General features: G+C 46.3%; 1 protein-coding gene across 1 annotated transcript; it reads left to right on the top strand.

The window, feature by feature from the left end:
* Nucleotides 1–2101: 2101 nt before the first annotated feature.
* On the top strand, nt 2102–21372 carry LOC311232740 (uncharacterized protein; the record flags this gene model as incomplete). Its single annotated transcript, XM_084338320.1, has 6 exons — nt 2102–2198; nt 4093–4302; nt 8559–8641; nt 13020–13143; nt 18896–19071; nt 20650–21372. The coding sequence occupies exons 1-6, from the start codon at nt 2141–2143 to the stop codon at nt 21370–21372; spliced, it is 1374 nt and encodes a 457-aa protein (XP_084194446.1). The 5' UTR covers nt 2102–2140.
* Nucleotides 21373–26813: the final 5441 nt, after the last annotated feature.

Genomic DNA, 26813 nt, shown 5'->3' with positions numbered 1-26813 from the left:
CTCCCGTAGGTGCTCTTTGAGAGTGGTTTTGAAGGTGGGTAGTGATTCACATTCCTTTACGGCTGTGGGTAGGGCGTTCCACATTGATGTGGCATAATTACGGAACGTGTTTAGTCCCTTGTTTGAGCCGAATCTGGGTTTAACATGATTTGTGGAGCTCCCTCTGGTGTTGTGATCGTGGTATTCACTGACCTTTGGGAAGTATTTTGACAGGTACATGGGTATCTTAGTGGTGTAGTGTATCTTGTAGACCAGGCCCATTGCAAGTTTCTGTACTCTGTCGTCTACTCTGAGCCATCCTAGGTTGTCAAAGTGGGCAGGGGTGAGGTGGGTTCTAGGAGTCAGGTCAAGCAGTAGTTTTTGATTGATTGATTGATTGAAAACTTTATTAACAGATTGCAGAATGGGTACAATACAGTACAGCTTTACAATTGTTAAGGGGATGCAGACCAGAGAAAGACTTTCGTCTTGTTTACATCAGGGTCCCCCATTTTCAATTCATCAGGACATATATGACATACTTGACATACAGATAGTCAGTACTGCTACATCTATACATTTATGACATACCAGATTTGCAAATACAGTACTGTTTGTGATACAGAAGGAGTCAAGAAAAGGGAGTATATACATTTGACGTAGAAACTGTACATTGGAGGAGGGGGGGTGGGGTACATTGGGATATTGACAACCATACTGGGTAATTTACATTGGAGGTGGTTGGGGGGGGGGGGGGGGTAAACACTGTATAAACAAGCAAAACTGTACAATTGAGGGGGGGGGGGAGACACTGTACAAACAAACAAAATTGTACATTGGACTATTGACAACCATACTAGGTAAATTACTGTACATTGGAGGGGGTTGGGTTAGGATATTTACAGGGGCCAGTTTTGAATTGCAGTCTCCCGTAGGTGTCCCTTGAGAGAGGTTTTGAAAGTGGGTAGTGATCCACATTCCTTTACAGCTTTGGGTAGTCTGACTAGTTTGTTTTGTGATGTTTGTAATCTTGTTTTTAGCGCCTTTGAGGTGCTTTGGTACCATGAGGTGCAAGCATAGTCGTAGTACCCTTGAATGAGTGCTCCTGCCAGAGTACCAGAGAGGAGATCCGGTACAAGAATCTTGTTCGTTGGTTGACTTATTTGATTACATTGGATGCCATCTTGTCACAGGAAAGATTTGCCTCTAGGATGGAACCCAGTGTGGAATAACTGTATCTCCCCTCGCCACCCCAAATTGTAATTACCCCCTCCCTGACAGACAGCCCATTGTCCCCCCCCCCCCAATATCCAAGTTCTGTCTAAACCTGTCTAACCTTCAACGCCCCCCCCCCCCCCTTCCACCCCAAGCCCCCCCCATCCCTGACCACCCAGGGATGTGTTTTGATTGATTGATTGAAAACTTTCTTAACAGATTGCAGAATGGGTACAGTACAGTACAGCTCAATACATACAATTGTTAAGGGGATGCAGACCAGAGACAGACTTTCGTCTTGTTTACATCAGGGTCCCCCATTTTCAATTCATCGTAACATATATGACATGTTCTGGATCATAATACCAGCCTGACCACCCAGGGATGTGTTCTGGATCACCAGAAGCTGTGAGTGACCCTCTCTGGTTCCACAAACTGACCAGAGAATCCTGGGGGGGGGGGGTGCATTGTGGAGGTGTAATGGACAGATACTGAGATAAGACCACTAGAGGGTGATCATCATCGTCACTTCATGACGTCGTCGTGTGCTGTTGTCATCAAATGTTATATGATGATATACACATATAGTCGTTTTAAATGTTACTAACTGGAAACATATTTCGTGTTTGTTTTTTGCTGTTGCTGAAGAGACGAATAAAGACACACGTCATATTATTATTATTATCGGCTCGCCTGCTGCTGCTGCTGGTACTAATGATGATGAACAACAAACTGACGTCATCGGGAGGCGACTCGCACCCGAAGAAGCGACAACACATCTTGTAGCTCCAGAAGAAAAGGCTGCAGACCGGAGGGGTTGGAGGTGTAGCAGACAGCCTGCAGAAAGAATACACACAAAGAACAACGTTAATTACAACCATCATCATCATCATAATAATAATAACCATCTGTATTAATATCCGGGGGGCTGCGCCTGCATCACATCATGGCGCTGCTGCTGCAGGACTGTGTGGGCTTCCAGGCCCAGGTCGCCTCCATCATAGGTAGGTGATCTAGTAGATCTACTGTCTGGTGCATCATAGGTAGGTGATCTAGTAGATCTACTGTCTGGTCCATCATAGGTAGGTGATCTAGTAGATCTACTGTCTGGTCCATCATAGGTAGGTGATCTACTGTCTGGTGCATCATAGGTAGGTGATCTACTGTCTGGTGCATCATAGGTAGGTGATCCACTGTCTGGTGCATCATAGGCAGGTGATCTACTGTCTGGTCCATCATAGGCAGGTGATCTACTGTCTGGTGCATCATAGGTAGGTGATCTACTGTCTGGTGCATCATAGGCAGGTGATCTACTGTCTGGTGCATCATAGGTAGGTGATCTACTGTCTGGTGCATCATAGGTAGGTGATCTACTGTCTGGTGCATCATAGGTAGGTGATCTACTGTCTGGTGCATCATAGGTAGGTGATCTACTGTCTGGTCCATCATAGGTGAGGTGATCTACTGTCTGGTGCATCATAGGTAGGTGATCTACTGTCTGGTGCATCATAGGTAGGTGATCTACTGTCTGGTGCATCATAGGTAGGTGATCTACTGTCTGGTGCATCATAGGTAGGTGATCTACTGTCTGGTGCATCATAGGTAGGTGATCTACTGTCTGGTCCATCATAGGGAGGTGATCTAGTAGATCTATTGTCTGGTCCATCATAGGGAGGTGATGATAGCTGCAGGAGACTACTGCCTTAAAATGTGCATTTATTTTGTGATTGATTTGATTTTTTTTTATTTTGATTTGAAATCGTTATTTCGAACATGCAATGAATACAAACAAACAATAACAAAAGCAAAACAATTCAATTTACATTCGAAAAGGAGTAGGAAGAAGTATACACTTATTTAATCCTACCCCTTTTCCACTACTCAAATGAGTGTACTATTTATTTTTAAAACATAAAAAAGAAAAGAAAAAAAATATATATATGTATATGCAAAACAAAAAACAAAAACTATATATGTAAAACATCAAAGAAATCAAATAGAAAACAAAATAAAAATGTAAACACCCGTGAATATCAAGTCCCTTCCTCATCCCTGTACCTCGAACATCATTTCCTTATACATCAGTTTGAATTGTCTCATGTTTGGACATTGCTTTAGCACCACATTCAGACTGTTCCACAGTTTCACTCCACATATCGAGATGCAGTGTTTTCTCATGGTAGTGCGTACATTAAGCACTTTTAAATTGATTGATTTTTATCGTGGAGTAAAAGAGACGGCATCCAAGGGATAAAAACATGAGAAAGTGCAACAAGCACTTATTTCCATCATGGTCCCTGATTTTGGACACGGACAGACATCATAAAGCATTATAATATTAAAACGGAGCATCATAATATTAAAACGGAGCATCATAATAACAATAATGTGGTGTCAGGCAGAAGAGAAGGCTGTCATGTTTTGAACTATGGAGACCGAACAAAGCTTTGGGACGGCTTTGAACTGTCGAAACAGTAATCCAGAACAATTGTATTGCACTGTAAAATATATATATATTTTTGTATCTATTCTATTCTACAAGTTTATTGCACTGCACTATTTTACTCTTGTCTATTTTATCTTGCTCCTTTTATTATTGTCTATTTAAAACTTAATCAAACCATAATAAACCAGGCGGCCTGTTGTGGACGTTAGATCTTAATGTGGAAAACTGTGATTTTTATATATGTCTGCACTTTATGTGCTCATTTTATGCCTTATGTCTTTTTTTCTGTTGTGAAGCACTTTGAGCTGCCGTTTCTGTATGAAAGCTGCTGTACAAATACAGTTTATTATTATTAATTATTATTATTATTATTATTATTATTATTATTATTATTATTATTATTATTATTATTATTATTATTATTATTATTATTATTATTATTATCATCACAGAGCTGCTCGCCAACTCCGCCGTGGCTGAGATCTGCAAGCTGGTGGACGACGGCTACGCTGCGCTGCGGAGCCAGATGGAGCAGGAGCGGGAGCGCGGCGAGCTGAAGGTGCGAGAGATGGAGCTGAAGATGAGGAGCATGGAGAGGCGGATCCGGAGGCGGAGTCAGAGGGAGGAGGAGAGGGGGCAGTTCCTCCTCCGGGCCACGGAAGGTAACTACTGACCCGTGTTCTCACTTTATTATCATCAAGCTACTGACAGAAGGTAACTACTGACCCGTGTGTTCACTTTATTATCATCAAGCTACTGACAGAAGGTAACTACTGACCCGTGTGTTCACTTTATTATCATCAAGCTACTGACAGAAGGTAACTACTGACCCGTGTGTTCACTTTATTATCATCAAGCTACTGACAGAAGGTAACTACTGACCCGTGTGCTCACTTTATTATCATCAAGCTACTGATGTTTAGTAACGCTGGGTAACTGTACTGTATATTTGCATATTATCGTATATGTCACAAATGTAACGGTACTATATATACCTGTATGTCATCATGTCATGTATGTTGTGTATGTCATGAATGTCACTATGAATTGAAAATGGGGGACCCTGATGTAAACAAGACAAACGTCTTTCTCTGGTCTGCATCCCCTTAACAATTACTATCTCCCTGCAGACAGACCTCCCTATAGGGGTCAGCGGTGGCCTAAAGGTTAGAGAAGCGGGTTTGTTGTGACCGGAAGGTCGCCGGTTCGATCCCCCGGGACTGGCAGGGAAAATCTGCCGCTGAAGTGCCCTTGAGCAAGGCACTACTTAACCCCCAACCTCTCCAGTGGAGTTGCTCAGTGGCCACCGGTGTCAGACTGTGGTTGTACTGGGCGGCTCCCAGGTGTCAGACTGTGGTTGTACTGGGCAGCTCCCAGGTGTCAGACTGTGGTTGTACTGGGCAGCTCCCAGGTGGCAGACTGTGGTTGTACTGGGCAGCTCCCAGGTGTCAGACTGTGGTTGTACTGGGCAGCTCCCAGGTGTCAGACTGTGGTTGTACTGGGCAGCTCCCAGGTGTCAGACTGTGGTTGTACTGGGCGGCTCCCAGGTGTCAGACTGTGGTTGTACTGGGCAGCTCCCAGGTGGCAGACTGTGGTTGTACTGGGCAGCTCCCAGGTGTCAGACTGTGGTTGTACTGGGCAGCTCCCAGGTGTCAGACTGTGGTTGTACTGGGCAGCTCCCAGGTGTCAGACTGTGGTTGTACTGGGCGGCTCCCAGGTGTCAGACTGTGGTTGTACTGGGCAGCTCCCAGGTGTCAGACTGTGGTTGTACTGGGCAGCTCCCAGGTGTCAGACTGTGGTTGTACTGGGCAGCTCCCAGGTGTCAGACTGTGGTTGTACTGGGCAGCTCCCAGGTGTCAGACTGTGGTTGTACTGGGCAGCTCCCAGGTGTCAGACTGTGGTTGTACTGGGCAGCTCCCAGGTGTCAGACTGTGGTTGTACTGGGCAGCTCCCAGGTGTCAGACTGTGGTTGTACTGGGCAGCTCCCAGGTGTCAGACTGTGGTTGTACTGGGCAGCTCCCAGGTGTCAGACTGTGGTTGTACTGGGCGGCTCCCAGGTGTCAGACTGTGGTTGTACTGGGCAGCTCCCAGGTGTCAGACTGTGGTTGTACTGGGCGGCTCCCAGGTGTCAGACTGTGGTTGTACTGGGCAGCTCCCAGGTGTCAGACTGTGGTTGTACTGGGCAGCTCCCAGGTGTCGGACTGTGGTTGTACTGGGCGGCTCCCAGGTGTCAGACTGTGGTTGTACTGGGCGGCTCCCAGGTGTCAGACTGTGGTTGTACTGGGCGGCTCCCAGGTGGCAGACTGTGGTTGTACTGGGCAGCTCCCAGGTGTCAGACTGTGGTTGTACTGGGCAGCTCCCCGGTGTGAATGGAACTGTGTGAATGTGAAGCAGGGCGTTCCTGAAAAAGAGCATCTGTGCTCAGAGAACCTACCCTGGGTAAATAAAGGTTAAACAAAAACAAAACAAAAAACAATTGTGTGTGTATTGAGCCATACTGTATTTGTACCCATTCTGCAATCTGTTAAATACAGTTTTCATTCATTCATAGTGAACCGTTTAAATCCACTTTCTCTGAAGGTAATATAGAATAAACCAACCTGTCTGTCACACCTATGAAAGTAAGTCCAGGTGATTCGGCCTTAGAGAGGGACTTCATTATCTACTTCTCCTGCAGCTCCATACCAACAGTAGTGGACATGTGACAAACTGGTCTTTTGAGATGCATACTCCCCCTAATATGCTTCATAACATAGTGTCTGATATGTTTAATAACATAGTGTCTGAGATATGCTCCATAACATAGTGTCTGATATGCTTCATAACATAGTGTCTGAGATATGCTCCATAACATAGTGTCTGATATGCTCCATAACATAGTGTCTGAGATATGCTCCATAACAGTGTCTGAGATATGCTCCATAACATAGTGTCTGAAATATGCTCCATAACATAGTGTCTGATATGTTTAATAACATAGTGTCTGAGATATGCTCCATAACATAGTGTCTGATATGTTTAATAACATAGTGTCTGAGATATGCTCCATAACATAGTGTCTGATATGTTTAATAACATAGTGTCTGAGATATGCTCCATAACATAGTGTCTGATATGCTTCATAACATAGTGTCTGATATATGCTCCATAACATAGTGTCTGAGATATGCTCCATAACATAGTGTCTGATATATGCTCCATAACATAGTGTCTGAGATATGCTCCATAACATAGTGTCTGAGATATGCTCCATAACATAGTGTCTGAAATATGCTCCATAACATAGTGTCTGAAATATGCTCCATAACATAGTGTCTGAAATATGCTCCATAACATAGTGTCTGATATGCTTCATAACATAGTGTCTGATATATGCTCCATACAGGCATTAAAGCGTTCTGTCTTGAGACGGATTTCCGTCTATTTGATTATATTTATATAATATTTTGATTTATATTATAAAAAATTTACTTAAAAAAAAGAAAATTATAAATATAAAGTTTGCCAATAGGGATGTATCAGTAGTATTGGCAGTGGTAGTAGTCGTAATAGTAATCGTAATCCAGTCTATTTTTCTTTTCTTCTAAAAAATAAACTAGTTCAACACAGGTAACAACTTTTGCTTAATTTCTTTGATGGCTCAAATGTCTGCTCTAGTGTCTAGTCGATTTTGTGTTTTGAGCACAAAGTTCATCATAGATCTAGCCTCTTAATTTTGCTCTCAAAGTGCACCAGATTGATGCATTTAACTTTAAAACTTAAAAAAACATTTACGGGGGGGCATGCCCCCGGACCCCCCTAGAGGGGCAGAGGTTCACCCACCACCACAGTCTCACTAAATCCTGTGGGAAACACTGATTCACATTTTGTTATGGCTGTGGGTAGGGCGTTCCACATTGTTGTGGCATAATTGCTAAACGTGTTTAGTCCCTTGTTTGTATGATAACAAGCCTTTTAGTTCATGGTTCAAAGTAATGGGAAAAGGGTTCTAGCTCGCCATCAATCAGAAGCTAGCCACAAGACTTGCATTCACGCTCTCCAGCGCACAGCCTCCCTGCCTGGCACAACAACCACACCGCCTCCCTGCCTGGCACAACAACCACAACAGTAGGGTCTATAGTCACAGTCGGGACAGTAGGCTCTACAAGTAGGCTCCCTTAACACATTGACCGCCGGGCATTGTGCCCATCTCATACCCCTCTCTGCCACCGTTAAAAGCCTATGGAGATGTTTACCTTCTTTGCAGGGCTATAACTTTAAAAAAATTGTATTGCTATATTGACATTACTATGGCCCATTCAACATCGATTATCTATCGTTCAGGATGTGGGAACGTTATACTTTTTCATTCATACATTGTCGTGTTAATACCGTCTTGAGTATAAGTATGTTTTTAATCTTTTCTGCTGTAATTCCAAAAATGCTAGTTATAGGCCCAAACGCATATGATAGATTATCGATTGCCATTTCTTTCTTTCTTTCCCATACGCCGAAATCATATCGATCCATATGTACATAGTGTCTGTCGGGAGTCCCGTAGCGAGATGTGACTGCCGGAGGACTTTCCTCGATGCACCGATGACACTTCCGGTTTTTGCGAGTGTAACTCGCCCGACCATCCACCAGGCGGCGGTATTGAGCCGTTGCAGTCACATCTAGGGTCCAGCTAGGGCATCGGGGGTTGGCTGGATGAATTATGAATGCCATGGTGAAAAAATTAAATATTGATCTGTACAGCACCTCTGTACAGCACTTTGGTTGACATGTGTCATGATTGATTGATTGATAGATAGGAGGTAGGAGATAGAGATGGGAGGTAGTTGAATGTTCCGAGGACGTTCTGATGATGTTATTTTGGATATTCTAATGTTTTCTGAGGACGTTCTGATAATGTTTGTTGGATGTTGTTCTGATGCAGCCACCTGCGCTAACCTGGCTGTCCTCGACACTCCGCCCCTCCCGACGAGCCCCGATGACCCCGTGTTCCCACAACTCCCCCAGGTCTGTTCAGTATCTATTTACAGACGTGGAACAGTAACACAGAACTAACCGTTTATTGATTAATTATCCATCAGTTACCTGCAGCCCCTACAGGTGATAAATTATATTACAGCTTAGGGTTGCTACATTCTTAGATACTGATGCTAACTAGCTGGTAGTTACTGACAGCATGCTAACTAGCTGATAGTTACTGACAGCATGCTAACTAGCTGATAGTTAGTGACAGCATGCTAACTAGCTGGTAGTTACTGACAGCATGCTAACTAGCTGATAGTTACTGACAGCATGCTAACTAGCTGATAGTTACTGACAGCATGCTAACTAGCTGGTAGCTACTGACAGCATGCTAACTAGCTGATAGCTACTGACAGCATGCTAACTAGCTGATAGTTACTGACAGCATGCTAACTAGCTGGTAGCTGCTGATAGCTACTGACAGTATGCTAACTAGCTGATAGTTACTGACAGCATGCTAACTAGCTGGTAGTTACTGACAGCATGCTAACTAGCTGATAGCTACTGACAGCATGCTAACTAGCTGATAGCTACTGACAGCATGCTAACTAGCTGATAGTTAGTGACAGCATGCTAACTAGCTGTTAGTTACTGACAGCATGCTAACTAGCTGATAGTTACTGACAGCATGCTAACTAGCTGATAGTTAGTGACAGCATGCTAACTAGCTGGTAGTTACTGACAGCATGCTAACTAGCTGATAGTTACTGACAGCATGCTAACTAGCTGATAGTTACTGACAGCATGCTAACTAGCTGGTAGCTACTGACAGCATGCTAACTAGCTGATAGCTACTGACAGCATGCTAACTAGCTGATAGTTACTGACAGCATGCTAACTAGCTGGTAGCTGCTGATAGCTACTGACAGTATGCTAACTAGCTGATAGTTACTGACAGCATGCTAACTAGCTGGTAGTTACTGACAGCATGCTAACTAGCTGATAGCTACTGACAGCATGCTAACTAGCTGATAGCTACTGACAGCATGCTAACTAGCTGATAGTTAGTGACAGCATGCTAACTAGCTGTTAGTTACTGACAGCATGCTAACTAGCTGATAGTTACTGACAGCATGCTAACTAGCTGGTAGTTACTGACAGCATGCTAACTAGCTGATAGCTACTGACAGTATGCTAACTAGCTGATAGTTACTGATGGTATGCTAACTAGCTGATAGCTACTGACAGCATGCTAACTAGCTGATAGTTACTGACAGCATGCTAACTAGCTGATAGTTACTGACAGCATGCTAACTAGCTGGTAGTTACTGACAGCATGCTAACTAGCTGATAGTTACTGACAGCATGCTAACTAGCTGATAGCTACTGACAGCATGCTAACTAGCTGATAGTTACTGACAGCATGCTAACTAGCTGATAGTTACTGACAGCATGCTAACTAGCTGGTAGTTACTGACAGCATGCTAACTAGCTGATAGTTACTGACAGCATGCTAACTAGCTGGTAGCTACTGACAGCATGCTAACTAGCTGATAGCTACTGACAGCATGCTAACTAGCTGGTAGCTACTGACAGCATGCTAACTAGCTGATAGTTACTGACAGCATGCTAACTAGCTGAAGCTGATAGCTACTGACAGCATGCTAACTAGCTGATAGCTACTGACAGCATGCTAACTAGCTGGTAGTTACTGACAGCATGCTAACTAGCTGATAGTTACTGACGGCATGCTAACTAGCTGATAGCTACTGACAGCATGCTAACTAGCTGATAGTTAGTGACAGCATGCTAACTAGCTGGTAGCTACTGACAGTATGCTAACTAGCTGATAGCTACTGACAGCATGCTAACTAGCTGATAGTTACTGACGGCATGCTAACTAGCTGGTAGTTACTGACAGCATGCTAACTAGCTGATAGTTACTGACAGCATGCTAACTAGCTGGTAGTTACTGACAGCATGCTAACTAGCTGATAGTTACTGACAGCATGCTAACTAGCTGATAGTTACTGACAGCATGCTAACTAGCTGATAGCTACTGACAGCATGCTAACTAGCTGATAGTTACTGACAGCATGCTAACTAGCTGATAGTTACTGACAGCATGCTAACTAGCTGATAGTTACTGACAGCATGCTAACTAGCTGATAGCTACTGACAGCATGCTAACTAGCTGATAGCTACTGACAGCATGCTAACTAGCTGATAGTTAGTGACAGCATGCTAACTAGCTGATAGCTACTGACAGCATGCTAACTAGCTGATAGTTACTGACAGCATGCTAACTAGCTGATAGCTACTGACAGCATGCTAACTAGCTGATAGTTACTGACAGCATGCTAACTAGCTGGTAGTTACTGACAGCATGCTAACTAGCTGATAGCTACTGACAGCATGCTAACTAGCTGATAGTTACTGACAGCATGCTAACTAGCTGATAGTTACTGACAGCATGCTAACTAGCTGGTAGTTACTGATGGTATGCTAACTAGCTGATAGTTACTGATGGTATGCTAACATTAGACATTGTGAATGTGAGATAGATGGATTTGTATTTGTCGTGTTAAGAGATAGGTGTGCGGCTTTATTTTAATTGTGTCATACCTTGGCTTATGCTGAAACAGTGCCACATGGTTTGCACATCAAAATACATTAAATATTAAGGGTGAAAAAGATTTTTCAGACTAACAGGCTTCTTTTTTAACCAATCGGGGTAAGGGCTACCCACGTGAGGACATTGGTCTCTGTACGTCTGTTGGTTTGTCTGTCCTTCAAACATGACTCAACTGGCCCGGGTTTTGATTAAAGGGGACATATTTGAGTCCTTTTCAACAAGTTAAAATGGGTCCTTGAGGTCCCTAAACATGTCTTTTACGGGGTTTTTTTTACTGGTAAAAACCCTCTCTGATGATGCCTTCCAGCAGCCTCTATACCTCTCTGTTTCAGTCCTGTTCTCGACCTGCTGTTTCTGTAACAAGCTTCTCTTATTGTACTAAACACGTTATCGTGCATCCGGCCGTGGTGCACACGCCTGTACCGTCGAATGAAATTCAGATCAAACTGTCGAAGTAGACATTGCTGATCAAATATGAATCAAGATCCAGCTGCACATTTGCCTCGTATATCGTATGCAATATAGCATTCAAGCCAGGTTCACCTTTTAAATGTTTTGACCTGTCAACTTGATCCATAGCCTAAGAAGACTAAGATATATTGTACAAAGTACGTAAATTAAATACTCTATTGTACCTAGTATATATACTATATACTCTATTGTACCTAGTACATAAACTATACTCTATTATTGTGTTTTTATTTTATCCTTTTGATAATGGTGGGCCTTATATGTATACTTGTATATATGTTTCATTATCAATAAAGATCTCTATCTATCTATCTATATTGTACTTAGTACATAAACTATATACTATATACTCTATTGTACCTAGTACATACTATATACTCTATTGTACCTACAGTAGTACATAAACGATATACTCTATTGTACCTAGTACATACTATATACTCTATTGTACCTAGTACATAAACTATATACTCTATTGTACCTAGTACATACTATATACTCTATTGTACCTAGTACATACTATATACTCTATTGTACCTAGTACATACTATATACTCTATTGTACCTAGTACATACTATATACTCTATTGTACCTAGTACATTAGGGACGCACCGATCCGACTTTTTCAGTCCCGATACCGATACCTGGCTTTGGGTATCGGCCGATACAGAGTACCGATCCGATACCCATACCATTATCTAAAAAATGTAATCTAACCCTAACTAACCTTACTGTCATGCACTTGTCCTAATAAACTAACCTACACTGTAGCACTCAACACTTTGATGAACATTGTTACTCAGCTGATAGAGTTGTGCCCTTCCTGATGACTTGTCGTACAGAACTTGTAAGTCGCTTTGGATAAAAGCGTTTCAGCTAAATGACTAGATGTAAATGTAAATACCCATTGTTCAATTAATAAAATGTATGCCTCACTGTGTTGAAGAGACTGGGATCATTATTTTGTGCAACAAGGCAACATCAGGCTCGACTTAAAACATTACTTTCCTAACTTAGTGAAACTAAATGTAACAAATTAACACATAGATATAAATGTACTGATTGTTATTTCTTATTTTATTTCTTATTATATTATAATAAATAATTTTTTATATATATATTTTTTTACCGATACCCGATCCAGCTATTTTAGTGATATCGGCGCCGATATCAATATTGGATCGGTGCATCCCTAGTACATACTATATACATACTATATACTCCATACACTGTATGTTGTTGTTGTTGTTGTTGTTGTTGTTGTTGTTGTTGTTGTTGTTGTTGTTGTTGTTGATGATATTATTGTTGGTGTGTAGTGTACATCGCAGGAAGTGGGCGGAGCCATGTCGCTGGTGAAGCTGGAGAGGGCGGAGCGAGGCGACTGTGACCTGGACCTGAAGGTGGAGGTGAACATCAGGGCGGAGTGCGGGCTGGCCTCCGGTAAGACTGAGACTAACCCTAAAGCTAGCCCTGAGACTGACCCTAAAGCTAGCCCTGAGACTGACCCTAAAGCTAGCCCTGAGACTGAGAGTAAAGCTAGCCCTGAGACTGACCCTAAAGCTAGCCCTGAGACTGACCCTAAAGCTAGCCCTGAGACTAGCCCTGACCCTAAAGCTAGCCCTGAGACTGACCCTAAAGCTAGCCCTGAGACTGACCCTAAAGCTAGCCCTGAGACTGACCCTAAAGCTAGCCCTGAGACTGAGAGTAAAGCTAGCCCTGAGACTGACCCTAAAGCTAGCCCTGAGACTGAGACTAACCCTAAAGCTAGCCCTGAGACTGACCCTAAAGCTAGCCCTGAGACTGACCCTAAAGCTAGCCCTGAGACTGAGAGTAAAGCTAGCCCTGAGACTGAGACTAACCCTAAAGCTAGCCCTGAGACTGACCCTAAAGCTAGCCCTGAGACTGAGAGTAAAGCTAGCCCTGAGACTGAGACTAACCCTAAAGCTAGCCCTGAGACTGACCCTAAAGCTAGCCCTGAGACTGACCCTAAAGCTAGCCCTGAGACTGACCCTAAAGCTAGCCCTGAGACTGACCCTAAAGCTAGCCCTGAGACTGAGAGTAAAGCTAGCCCTGAGACTGACCCTAAAGCTAGCCCTGAGACTGACCCTAAAGCTAGCCCTGAGACTAGCCCTGACCCTAAAGCTAGCCCTGAGACTGACCCTAAAGCTAGCCCTGAGACTGACCCTAAAGCTAGCCCTGAGACTGAGAGTAAAGCTAGCCCTGAGACTGAGACTAACCCTAAAGCTAGCCCTGAGACTGACCCTAAAGCTAGCCCTGAGACTGAGAGTAAAGCTAGCCCTGAGACTGAGAGTAACCCTAAAGCTAGCCCTGAGACTGACCCTAAAGCTAGCCCTGAGACTGAGAGTAAAGCTAGCCCTGAGACTGAGACTAACCCTAAAGCTAGCCCTGAGACTGAGACTAACCCTAAAGCTAGCCCTGAGACTGACCCTAAAGCTAGCCCTGAGACTAACCCTAAAGCTAGCCCTGAGACTGAGAGTAAAGCTAGCCCTGAGACTGAGAGTAACCCTAAAGCTAGCCCTGAGACTAGCCCTGACCCTAAAGCTAGCCCTGAGACTGAGACTAACCCTAAAGCTAGCCCTGAGACTGAGACTAACCCTAAAGCTAGCCCTGAGACTGAGACTAACCCTAAAGCTAGCCCTGAGACTGAGACTAACCCTAAAGCTAGCCCTGAGACTAAGGCTACGTTTAGACGGAAAGAGTCTGAACAGAAACCGCAAAAGTCGTCTTGCGGTCTCACTTTTAATTTTGCGTTTAGACTAGCGTTTTGGGATGGAATTCTGCATGCAGACGAGGCTGTAAAGACTCGAGACGACGGAGCCCCGCTGTCACACGATTGGTGCAGATGTCACATGACCAGAAACGTCAGTGGCCAATCAGATCGCCTCAGGTCGTTGAGACAACCAGACATGCTGTGAAGACCCGCCCTACTCTGCCTCTGATTGGCAGACTGTGGGTGGGGGAATGTGATTGGACCAAAGCAGAGTCACTCACAGACAGTGGGTCCAGTCACTAATAGTTGCGATAGCCGCGGGACAGATTCTTGTGTATTTAAAAGTACTGCCAATGTAGCCTTCAGGTGATCGCCATGGATAGAATCAGACATACTTTGTTTACGCTTCTAGGCTACTGGCGCATGCCTGTGATGTAAGCAGTATGCGCGACGAGAGCCTTGACAACCCTTTCGTCATCGTTTTATGCGGTTTGACAGTTTAGATGATAGCGCAAAGGTTTATCGTTTCTAGGAATTCCACCCTGGAAGGTGGTCTCACTTTTTTGCGGTTTCACCCCGTAAAAACGCCGTTGTCGTATAAACAAAAGGCACATCCGAAAAAATATTTTTGCGGATTCACCTGCTAGCGTTTCCGTCTAAACAGGGCCTAAACCTAAAGCTAGCCCTGAGACTGAGACTAACCCTAAAGCTAGCCCTGAGACTAGACCTAAACCTAAAGCTAGCCCTGAGACTGAGACTGACCCTAAAGCTAGCCCTGAGACTGAGACTAAACCTAAAACTAGCCCTGAGACTAGACCTAACCCTAAAGCTAGCCCTGAGACTAGACCTGACCCTAAAGCTAGCCCTGAGACTGAGACTAACCCTAAAGCTAGCCCTGAGACTAGACCTGACCCTAAAGCTAGCCCTGAGACTAGACCTGACCCTAAAGCTAGCCCTGAGACTGAGACTAACCCTAAAGCTAGCCCTGAGACTAGACCTGACCCTAAAGCTAGCCCTGAGACTAGACCTGACCCTAAAGCTAGCCCTGAGACTAGACCTGACCCTAAAGCTAGCCCTGAGACTAACCCTAAAGCTAGCCCTGAGACTAGACCTGACCCTAAAGCTAGCCCTGAGACTAGACCTGACCCTAAAGCTAGCCCTGAGACTGAGACTAACCCTAAAGCTAGCCCTGAGACTGAGACTAAACCTAAAGCTAGCCCTGAGACTGAGACTAACCCTAAAGCTAGCCCTGAGACTGAGACTAACCCTAAAGCTAGCCCTGAGACTAGACCTAACCCTAAAGCTAGCCCTGAGACTGAGACTAACCCTAAAGCTAGCCCTGAGACTGAGACTAACCCTAAAGCTAGCCCTGAGACTGGGACTAACCCTAAAGCTAGCCCTGAGACTGAGACTAACCCTAAAGCTAGCCCTGAGACTGAGACTAAACCTAAAGCTAGCCCTGAGACTGAGACTAACCCTAAAGCTAGCCCTGAGACTGAGACTAACCCTAAAGCTAGCCCTGAGACTAGACCTAACCCTAAAGCTAGCCCTGAGACTAGACCTAACCCTAAAGCTAGCCCTGAGACTGAGACTAACCCTAAAGCTAGCCCTGAGACTGAGACTAACCCTAAAGCTAGCCCTGAGACTGAGACTAACCCTAAAGCTAGCCCTGAGACTGGGACTAACCCTAAAGCTAGCCCTGAGACTGAGACTAACCCTAAAGCTAGCCCTGAGACTAGACCTGACCCTAAAGCTAGCCCTGAGACTGAGACTGACCCTAAAGCTAGCCCTGAGACTAGACCTAAAGCTAGCCCTGAGACTAGACCTAACCCTAAAGCTAGCCCTGAGACTAACCCTAAAGCTAGCCCTGAGACTGAGACTAACCCTAAAGCTAGCCCTGAGACTGAGACTAAAGCTAGCCCTGAGACTAGACCTAAAGCTAGCCCTGAGACTAGACCTAAAGCTAGCCCTGAGACTAGACCTAACCCTAAAGCTAGCCCTGAGACTGAGACTAACCCTAAAGCTAGCCCTGAGACTGAGACTAACCCTAAAGCTAGCCCTGAGACTGAGACTAACCCTAAAGCTAGCCCTGAGACTGAGACTAACCCTAAAGCTAGCCCTGAGACTGAGACTAACCCTAAAGCTAGCCCTGAGACTGAGACTAACCCTAAAGCTAACCCTGAGACTGAGACTAACCCTAAAGCTAGCTCTGAGACTAAACCTAAAGCTAGCCCTGAGACTGAGACTAACCCTAAAGCTAGCCCTGAGACTGAGACTAACCCTAAAGCTAGCCCTGAGACTAGACCTAACCCTAAAGCTAGCCCTGAGACTGAGACTAACCCTAAAGCTAGCCCTGAGACTGAGACTAACCCTAAAGCTAGCCCTGAGACTGAGACTAACCCTAAAGCTAGCCCTGAGACTAGACCTAACCCTAAAGCTAGCCCTGAGACTGAGACTAACCCTAAAGCTAGCCCTGAGACTAGACCTAACCCTAAAGCTAGCCCTGAGACTAGACCTAAAGCTAGCTCTGACCCACCCTAAAGCTAGCCCTGAGACTAGACCTAAAGCTAGCTCTGACCCACCCTAAAGCTAGCCCTGAGACTAGACCTAAAGCTAGCTCTGACCCACCCTAAAGCTAGCCCTGAGACTAGACCTAAAGCTAGCTCTGACCCACCCTAAAGCTAGCCCTGAGACTAGACCTAAAGCTAGCTCTGACCCACCCTAAAGCTAGCCCTGAGACTGCAAATGCATATGATAGTTATATTATGTTCCATCATGCATGCATGAAAGGGGGGGGGGGGGGGGTCGTTTCTGATTAATTGATTGTCAATAACGCCATTCGTTAGTACAACAGCATACGTTGATCAGGGCGGTCGCTATGAAAACAATGCACAACCAAGCTGAAATTGACATTAAATTGCTCTTACCTGTGGCCGATGAGATTCCAAAAAGAATATTCCAATTATTTGATTGCCATCTGCTAGATCGTATGTCCATTTGGCCCACGACATAAGTTAACCCCCTACAGCATAATGAATCGGGCGCCCCGAAAGACATTCAGTGCGATCGGGTGAAGCTCTTGATCCACGATACTAGAAAACTCCGCCCGGATGACTTTCATCAACGCACAGAGAGATACACAGTCTCAAATGGATTGCATTATCGGCCGCATACCACCAGGCGGTGGTATTGGACCTTTGCGATCTCAGACTCATTCCCTATGGTACCACAGCCTTCCTAGATGATTTATTTATGAATGGAAATAGCGAATAAAAGAAATAACGATCAAATAACGAGTATACTCGTTGTTGGCGTTATTCGATTGGCGGCCAATAACGAGTATACTCGTCGTTGGCGGGGAATGAGTTAATATAGAATACATTTTTAAAGTAACCCTTCATTACATAATTTTTATAACTCATATTATGCTCCACCTTTTATCTACTAGCATCGTAGTGGTGGTAGAAAATGTCGATACAGTATAATAGTATCGCGATACTTTGCGTGGCGATACTGTATCGATACAAGGATGGCAAGTATCGATATATAAATTTCTTTTTTATAAAAAAAATTCTTTTTTTAATATATATTTTGTTGTATAAGGAAGTTGCATTGTTCATTTCAATACCTGTAATAGTACAGTAGTCCACACACACATACATGTGCATTCAGTTAAGTTGGAATATGACTGTAATACAAACAGTACAGTTTGTCAGGTACATGCAACACAGATTACAGTGTTGACATCTGTCTGCTTGAGAAAATACCACGTTCTGCAATAAAAATGATTGAAGTGAGATGAACAGACTGAACTTTATTTTATTAGATAAAACATGTTGACAAAGTTTTACTTTGCAGTTGAAAAAAGGTAATAAATCGCAATATTTATATCGCCATACTCGGCATATCGCAATATATTTTGAATCGTAATACTATCGTATCGTGACTCAAGTATCGTGATAGTATCGTGTTGTGAGGCCTCTGGTGATGATTCCCACCCTAGCATGTATAAATACTGTGTACTCACTCTCTGTCTGTCTCTCCATCTCTCTTTCTCTCTCTCTCCATCTCTCTCTGTCTCTCCATCTCTCTCTCCCCATATCTGCCTCTCTGTCTCTCCATCTCTCTTTCTCTCTCTCTCCATCTCTCTCTGTCTCTTTATCTTTTTCTCTCTGTTTATTTTTCTCTCTGTCTCTTTATCCATCTCTCTTTTCTATCTCTCTCTCTCTCTCTCTCTCTATCTCCCCCTCTGCCTCTCTGTCTCTCATCTCTGTCTCTCTCCCCTCTGTCTCTCTCTCTCTCTCTCTCTCTCTCTCTCTCTGTCTCTCTCTCCTCTGTGTCTCTCTCTCTCTCTCTCTCTCTCTCTCTCTCTCTCTCTCTCTCTCTCTCTCTCTCTCTCTCTCTCTCTCTCTCTCTCTCTCTCTCTCTCTCTCTCTCTCTCTCTCTCTCTCTCTCTCTCAGAAGGAGAACTGGATGAGACCAGTGACAGTGTGATGGACTCCAACATGACCTCCTCCCCAGGCCCTCCCACTGCACAGAGCTCCTCCCCCTCCTCTGATGCCACCATGGACCTGACCTGTCGCCCCCGGCAACGGCGTAAGACCCCCAAGCCACTGGGAGGCGGGACTAGTGTTGCGGTGGGGGCGGGGCTAGCTGACATGGTGCTAAAGCCAGAAATCCCAACAGACGGTGGGCGACCAGATTAACAGCTTGATTGATTGAAAACTTTATTAACAGATTGCAGAATGGGTACAATACACAGTACAGCTCAATACACACAATTGTTAAGAGGATGCAGACAGTGGGCGGCTACGTGGCGTAGTGGCAAGGCGCTCGCCACGAAATGCTGGAGACACTGGGCTCGCCTGTTCGAGCCCAGCGCTCCACATTTGCTTTCAGTTAGCTGGTCGTCCGTACTAATACACATTGGCCGTATTAGGGGTGGGAAACTGATGGGTGGGGATCGGGCGTTGTGGACAGCGACTCCTACAGGTCGGTTGGTGCGCCTGCGCAGTGGAATCAGGAAGTGTCGCGGGCAGCGTGAGCCTCCCACGCGTTACTCCTCGCCACTGAGAGATCGAGCTGCGCAGGTGAAAGATGCGACTGCTGTTACCTCAAGTACCGGAGGGGACTTGTGCTATGTATGACTTAGTCCACATTGCAGCCGGCTTGTGGGAGGCAAGAAACAGCGTTCGTGACAGGGAGGGTTGAATTGGATGATACGAAATTGGGATGGGAGAAAAAAATATAGAAAATGGGAGAAAAAGTGGATAAAAAAAAAAAGAGGATGCAGACCAGAGAAAGACTTTCGTCTTGTTTACATCAGGGTCCCCCATTTTCAATTCATAGTGACATTTATGACATACATGACATACAGATAGACAGTACTGCTACATCTATACATTTATGACATACATGACATACAGATATACAGTACTGCAAAATAAAAGGCAATATATACATAAAATAAATATATACATTCGAGGGGGAAGAAACTGTACATTTACAGGGGCCAGTTTCGAATTGCAGTCTCCCGTAGGTGTTCTTTGAGAGTGGTTTTGAAAGTGGGTAGTGATCCACATTCCTTTACAGCTTTAGGCAGGGCGTTCCACATTGATGTGGCATAATTGCGAAACGTGTTTAGTCCCTTGTTTGAGCCGAATCTGGGTTTAACATGATTTGTGGAGCTCCTCTGGTGTTGTGGTCGTGGTATTCACTGACCTTTGGGAAGTATTTTGACATGTACATGGGTACCCCGGTCGTATAGTGTATCTTGTAGACCAGGCCCATTGCAAGTTGCTGTACTCTGTCGTCTACTCTAAGCCATCCTAGGTTGTCAAAGTGTGCAGGGGTGAGGTGGGTTCTAGGAGTCAGGTCAAGCAGTAGTCTGACCAGTTTGTTTTGAGATGTTTGTAATCTTGTTTTTAGCGCCTTTGACATGCTTTGGTACCATGAGGTGCAAGCATAGTCGTGACGGGGTTAAAGTGGGATTGAGCTGTAATTAACACAACACCTTGTCTTATAGGGACTTATAGGTATTTACATTTTTATAAATTTGAAAACACTTCTAAAATGTGTCTTTGCTCCGTCATGTTGTTGTATGTGTTATTGAAGCAGCTGCAGATGTTGAGTGTGTGTGTGTTGTGTGTGTGTTGTGTGTGTGTTGTGTGTGTGTTGTGTGTGTGTTGTGTGTGTGTGTAGATGGGGACGAGGAGGACGAGGAGGACCAGGACCAGCTGGAGGACGGGGAGCTGAGCCCCGAGCGTCTGTCCAGCCTGGGTCTGGACCTGGCCTGGATGCAGGAGCGCGTCAGCCACCTGGGGGCCGCCTTCGCCGTGGCTCAGCTGGGCCTGAACTCCGACCCCGCCGCCGCCCACTCCTCCTTCCCCGCCGGGGGGGGGGGTGCGCCACAGGGCGGGGACGGTCTGGAAGCCCCGCCCCCCAACATGCTGTTCCCGGGCGCCGCCCACGAGATGGCCGCGTTCGCCGCCTCCTTCGACATCGCCGGGGGGGCCCCGCCTCCCGGCGATCAGAGGCCGCCGCCGTCGTTCCTGCTGAAGGAGCCCACGGTGTGCAGCGTGTGCGGCCGTGTCTTCCCCAGCGGCGCGGCCCTGGAGCTGCACCAGCGCGTCCACGGCGGCGGCGGGGGGGGCGGGGGCGCGGGGGGCGGCGGGGCGGAGCGGCCCTTCAGCTGCCCGCACTGCGGCAAGGGCTTCGCCCAGCCCAACAACCTGCGGGTCCACCTGCTGATCCACAGCGGCGAGCGGCGCTACCGCTGCAACCTGTGCGGCAAGAGCTTCATCTCGTCGTCGCACCTGAAGCGGCACCGCACGGTCCACACGCAGGAGAAGCCGTACGCCTGCGCGCGCTGCGGACAGTCCTTCAGCCAGATGTGCAGCGTGCGGCGCCACCGGCAGCAGTCGCAGTGCGGCCTGTGAGGGGGCGGGGTCAAAGGTCAGGGGGGGTCAGAGAGGGGGCGGGGTTAGTGTTCAGACTGAGGTCAACCGGCGCGGACTACGGGATGTGTGAACCAGGGGGGGGCGGAGTTCACGATCCTCCTTCTCATCACAGCCGATTGGACGAGGCTGACGTAGACATGACGAAGGGAACGTGTGAAGCGACCAATCACAGGCTTGTTGTTGTTGTTGTGTGTCAGCCAGGAGCGGATATATTACGAGCCTACACAGTGCACCACCAGGCCTGACCCCCCCCCCCCCCCCCCCCCCTCCTCCTCACTGGGCCCGAAGCATTGTGGTAAAAAAAAAGAAAGATATGTAGATAGTTTTTTCACTAAAGCGGAGCTGTCTCTCCAGCGACACCTGCTGGCTCCAACGTGGTGGTGCAGGGCTGGTCTGAGAACAGTTTTCCTTACCTCTCATTTGATGTGTTGTCTCGTCTTGACGTCGAGGACGAACGTACTAGTGCTAGCTAATGTTTACCGCGCGCGCCGCGGAATTACGCGAACACGATGCCGCTTACACACCATCGCAACTGTGAGTTCGCTAACCGAGCTAACGTTTTTAGTCAGCTGTTTTTATTTACCGAGGCTACAGAGAACCGTTGTTGTTGTTTCACTTGGACTCATCCTAGTCGGTAAGTGCCTTCCTCGCACCACGCGGCATGCAGAGGAGAGGAGCAGCTTGTTTTAGAAGAAACCGGGTAACGTCTTTGAGTCCTCTGTGTGTAATGGAGAAGCCATGAGGCTAGCTAACTGAAGGGTAGGCTCTTTATAATAAACCTACCATGAGGCTAGCTAACTGAAGGGTAGGCTCTTTATAATAAACCTACCATGAGGCTAGCTAACTGAAGCGTAGGCTCTTTATAATAAACCTACCATGAGGCTAGCTAACTGAAGGGTAGGCTCTTTATAATAAACCTACCATGAGGCTAGCTAACTGAAGCGTAGGCTCTTTATAATAAACCTACCATGAGGCTAGCTAACTGAAGGGTAGGCTCTTTATAATAAACCTAGCATGAGGCTAGCTAACTGAAGCGTAGGCTCTTTATAATAAACCTACCATGAGGCTAGCTAACTGAAGGGTAGGCTCTTTATAATAAACCTACCATGAGGCTAGCTAACTGAAGGGTAGGCTCTTTATAATAAACCTACCAGGAGGCTAGCTAACTGAAGGGTAGGCTCTTTATAATAAACCTACCAGGAGGCTAGCTAACTGAAGCGTAGGCTCTTTATAATAAACCTACCATGAGGCTAGCTAACTGAAGCGTAGGCTCTTTATAATAAACCTACCATGAGGCTAGCTAACTGAAGGGTAGGCTCTTTATAATAAACCTACCATGAGGCTAGCTAACTGAAGCGTAGGCTCTTTATAATAAACCTACCATGAGGCTAGCTAACTGAAGCGTAGGCTCTTTATAATAAACCTACCATGAGGCTAGCTAACTGAAGGGTAGGCTCTTTATAATAAACCTACCATGAGGCTAGCTAACTGAAGGGTAGGCTCTTTATAATAAACCTACCATGAGGCTAGCTAACTGAAGGGTAGGCTCTTTATAATAAACCTACCATGAGGCTCGCTAACGGACGGTGGGCTATTTTTCATCCCTCTTTATCAACAGATTTTGATAAAGGTTTTTAAACCAGAGACGGGGTAATGAGGAGACGGAGCACATCCATAAAACTAAAGATGGCGGCAACAGATAAACTAGCATTCTCCTACGCAGTGAGTTGGACAACATTCCACTGTCGCACATCTCTGCCCAAACAGGAAGTCAATTTTTTTTGTATAAGGACCGCATTTTTTTTTAATTTTTTTTTAAAGTTTTAATAATTGAATTGCACGGCATCTGTGCAGCCTCGTTTATTCACTGTGTCCATGGAAACAACAATGAATAAAAGGTCTGGTTTCCTTACGCGGAAAAGACATAGAACTAATAGTTGGTTTACTTTTGTGACGACTCCGTCGCCGACCCGACTTCCTGCGTGTTCAGACCCGCCTCCTGCGTGTTCAGACCCGCCTCCTGCGTGTTCAGACCCGCCTCCTGTGTGTTCAGACCCGCCTCCTGCGTGTTCAGACCCGCCTCCTGCGTGTTCAGACCCGCCTCCTGCGTGTTCAGACCCGCCCCTCGTGTTCAGACCCGCCCCTCGTGTTCGGTGACGAGCGACACTCCTGTCTATCTAGAGCCACGTCTTCTTTCAAAGCTGGTTCTAATCACAAAATGTGTGTTTGACCAAATGAAGCATTCTGTGTTGTCAGCAATTTACCAGTGACTTTAAATATAAAAAGAAAAACGATGATAGGTGACAGAGATTGTAAGATCAGGTCTCGTTAGTTCTCGTCATCAAGATGGCGGCAGAGTAAACGGACCTTTCTGTGCTCCGGTTAAATGATGCTGCGCTGTCTGTCTCTCTGTCCCTCTGTCTCTCTCTCTGTCTGTCTCTCTCTCTGTTCTGTCTCTGTCTGTCTGTCTGTCTGTCTCTCTGTCCCTCTGTCTCTCTCTCTGTCTGTCTCTCTTTCTGTTCTGTCTCTGTCTGTCTGTCTGTCTCGCTGTCTGTCTGTCTGTCTGTCTCTCTCTCTGTCTGTCTCTCTCTCTGTTCTGTCTCTGTCTGTCTGTCTGTCTGTCTGTCTCTCTCTCTCTGTTATGTCTCTGTCTGTCTGTCTGTCCCTCTGTCTCTCTCTCTGTCTGTCTGTCTCTCTGTTCTGTCTCTGTCTGTCTGTCTCTCTGTCTGTCTGTCTCTCTCTCTCTCTGTTCTGTCTCTGTCTGTCTCTCTCTCTGTCTGTCCCTCTGTCTCTCTCTCTCTCTGTTCTGTCTCTGTCTGTCTCTCTCTCTGTTCTGTCTCTGTCTGTCCCTCTGTTTCTCTGTTCTGTCTCTCTGTCTCTCTCTCTGTTCTCTGCCTTTCTCCATCTCTCTCTTTGTCTATCACTCTGTCTCTCTCTGTCTCTCTCTCTCTGTCTCTCTCTCTCTGTCTATCTCTGTCTCTCTCCATCTCTCTCTCTGTCCTCTGTCTCTCTGGTGTCGCTGGTCCGAGACAGGAAGACTTGACTGCAGAAAGCGTCTCGTTAGCTTGCGGCTAGCGGTACCCATTGATACCAGTGAGGGATGCTAATAGTTAGCTTGCGGCTAGCGGTGCCCATTGATACCAGTGAGGGATGCTAACAGTTAGCTTGCGGCTAGCGGTGCCCATTGATACCAGTGAGGGATGCTAACAGCGCTGGTGAAGCAGGGCCAGAGAGTCTGTGAGCTTCCTGTTTCCTGTTTTCCTCAACACACAGACCTCCATATAAGGTCACAGCCCAGCATCCTCCAATAGCAGCTGCCGGCGCTGTGGCTCCCTGGCTCTGATTGGTTCTGACTCTGCTCCACAGTCAGGACTGGACTGCCGGCCCGCGAGGACACAGACCCTGGAGGGGCGGGGCTAAAGGAACAGTGACACCCAGGAGGGGCGGGGCTAAAGGAACAGTGACACCAAGGAGAGGAGGGGCTAAAGGAACAGGGGACCCAGGAGGGGCGGGGCTAAAGGAACAGGGGACCCAGGAGGGGCGGGGCTAAAGGAACCCTACGTACCAAATAATGATGTTGTTGAATAGTAAGAGTTCTTTCTCGGCACAATCCATTCTGTTCTTCACACTAGCTCTGGATACTCGGCCACAAACCAATGACGGGCTCATGTTCCTATCTGTACGAGCTGACTGAGGCGCACTGAAATGTACTCCTATAGTGCAGGAGCTTGACCCTTGACCCCATAAGGGTCACATAACCAGACCTCTCTCTCCATCAGGGTTTCCGTTAGAAAAAATTGTTGCCGCGGTTAGGTGGCCGAGCGGAGATTGCGTTCGTCACCAACCCCGGAGCTGTGAGCTGGATTCGCCTGTTAGAATCCAGCTCACAGCTCCGGGGTTATCACCAGCTTGGCTGGCCGTCTGCACTAATACAATTGGCTGTATTAGAGGGTGGGAGAAGCTGGCGGGGTGGGTCCGGGTCGTTGTAAACAGCGACTCCTACAGTTCGGTCGGGGCGCCTGCTAAGCGCGGATAGGACTTGAGGGGGATAGTGTGATCCTTCCACACGCTACGCCCTCTCAATAAGAATCCGCGCTGCCAGGTGAAAAGAAGCGGTGATTGGCTGGACGTGTGTCGGAGGAAGCACGTGGTAGCCTCCACTCTCCCAGACCGACTGTGGGGGGTAAGTGCGCAGCGACCAGGAAGGGACTGGGAATTGGCATACGACTAACATTGGGATGGGAGAAAATCGGAGGAAAAATGGAGGGGGAAAAAGATCAAAAAAAAAAAAAAAATTGTTGCCGGTCTCAGGGTCCGGTAGATTTTTTTTTTATCCACTTTTTCTCCCATTTTCTATATTTTCCTCCCATCCCAATTTCGTATCATCCAATTCAACCCTCCCCTGTCACGAACGCTGTTTCTTGCCTCCCACAAGCCGGCTGCAATGTGGACTAAGTCATACATAGCACAAGTCCCCTCCGGTACTTGAGGTAACAGCAGTCGCATCTTTTCACCTGCGCAGCTCGATCTCTCAGTGGCGAGGAGTAACGCGTGGGAGGCTCACGCTGCCCCCGACACTTCCTGATTCTACTGCGCAGGCGCACCAACCGACCTGTAGGAGTCGCTGTCCACAACGCCCGATCCCCACCCATCAGTTTCCCACCCCCTAATACGGCCAATGTGTATTAGTGCGGACGACCAGCTAAACTGAAAGCAAATGTGGAGCGCTGGGCTCGAACAGGCGAGCCCAGCGTCTCCAGATTTTGTGGCGAGCGCCTTGCCCACTACGCCACGTAGTCGCCCTTAGGGTCCGGTAGATTTAAATCTACCGGTCAAATGAGAGAAATTCCGGTCAGAGTTTATTGAGCTTAAAAATAGACATCCTCAAGGCATGTAGATTTATAATATTTTAACTTAAAACTAGGCTACTTTTGCGTATACAGTGAGTCATTATATTCCAAATAAAATAAGTCCAGAGACTCCGTGCTGCTGCCGACTTTAAATCAAATAGGTGTCTGTGGGCAGTCGCCCGACATTAATAAACAGCAGTCTGTTATAATCACATTTTTATGAGCTAACGAATTCCGTTATATAGGTCATTTGTATTAATTATATCAAGCGAATAACTGAGAAATTTGGCAGAGAGAGACGGCAACATTATCGTGGGTTTGCGTGATGACTCTCCACCTCGCAACGACTTATTTGCAAAGAGTATGTCGCTGCAGAGCAGCAGATTCAGCTGTATTCAGGCTCTATCTGGGGACCGCTCAACAGCGCCCCCCACCCAACAGCTGAATTGCCAATGGCTGAATTATGGTGGTTTCTGTGGCTCTGCAGCTGCATGCAGTCGCAAATCTAGCAGCAATCTCCCGCTGACACAGCGGTGTCATTATTATACCTGCTTGGTGAAGCAACAATGA

This window comes from Notolepis coatsorum (genome assembly GCF_963971535.1).
Source record: "Notolepis coatsorum genome assembly, contig: SUPER_7_unloc_2, whole genome shotgun sequence".
In the NCBI taxonomy this organism is placed as follows: domain Eukaryota; kingdom Metazoa; phylum Chordata; class Actinopteri; order Aulopiformes; family Paralepididae; genus Notolepis; species Notolepis coatsorum.
This window is presented reverse-complemented; position numbering and strand designations above follow the sequence as displayed.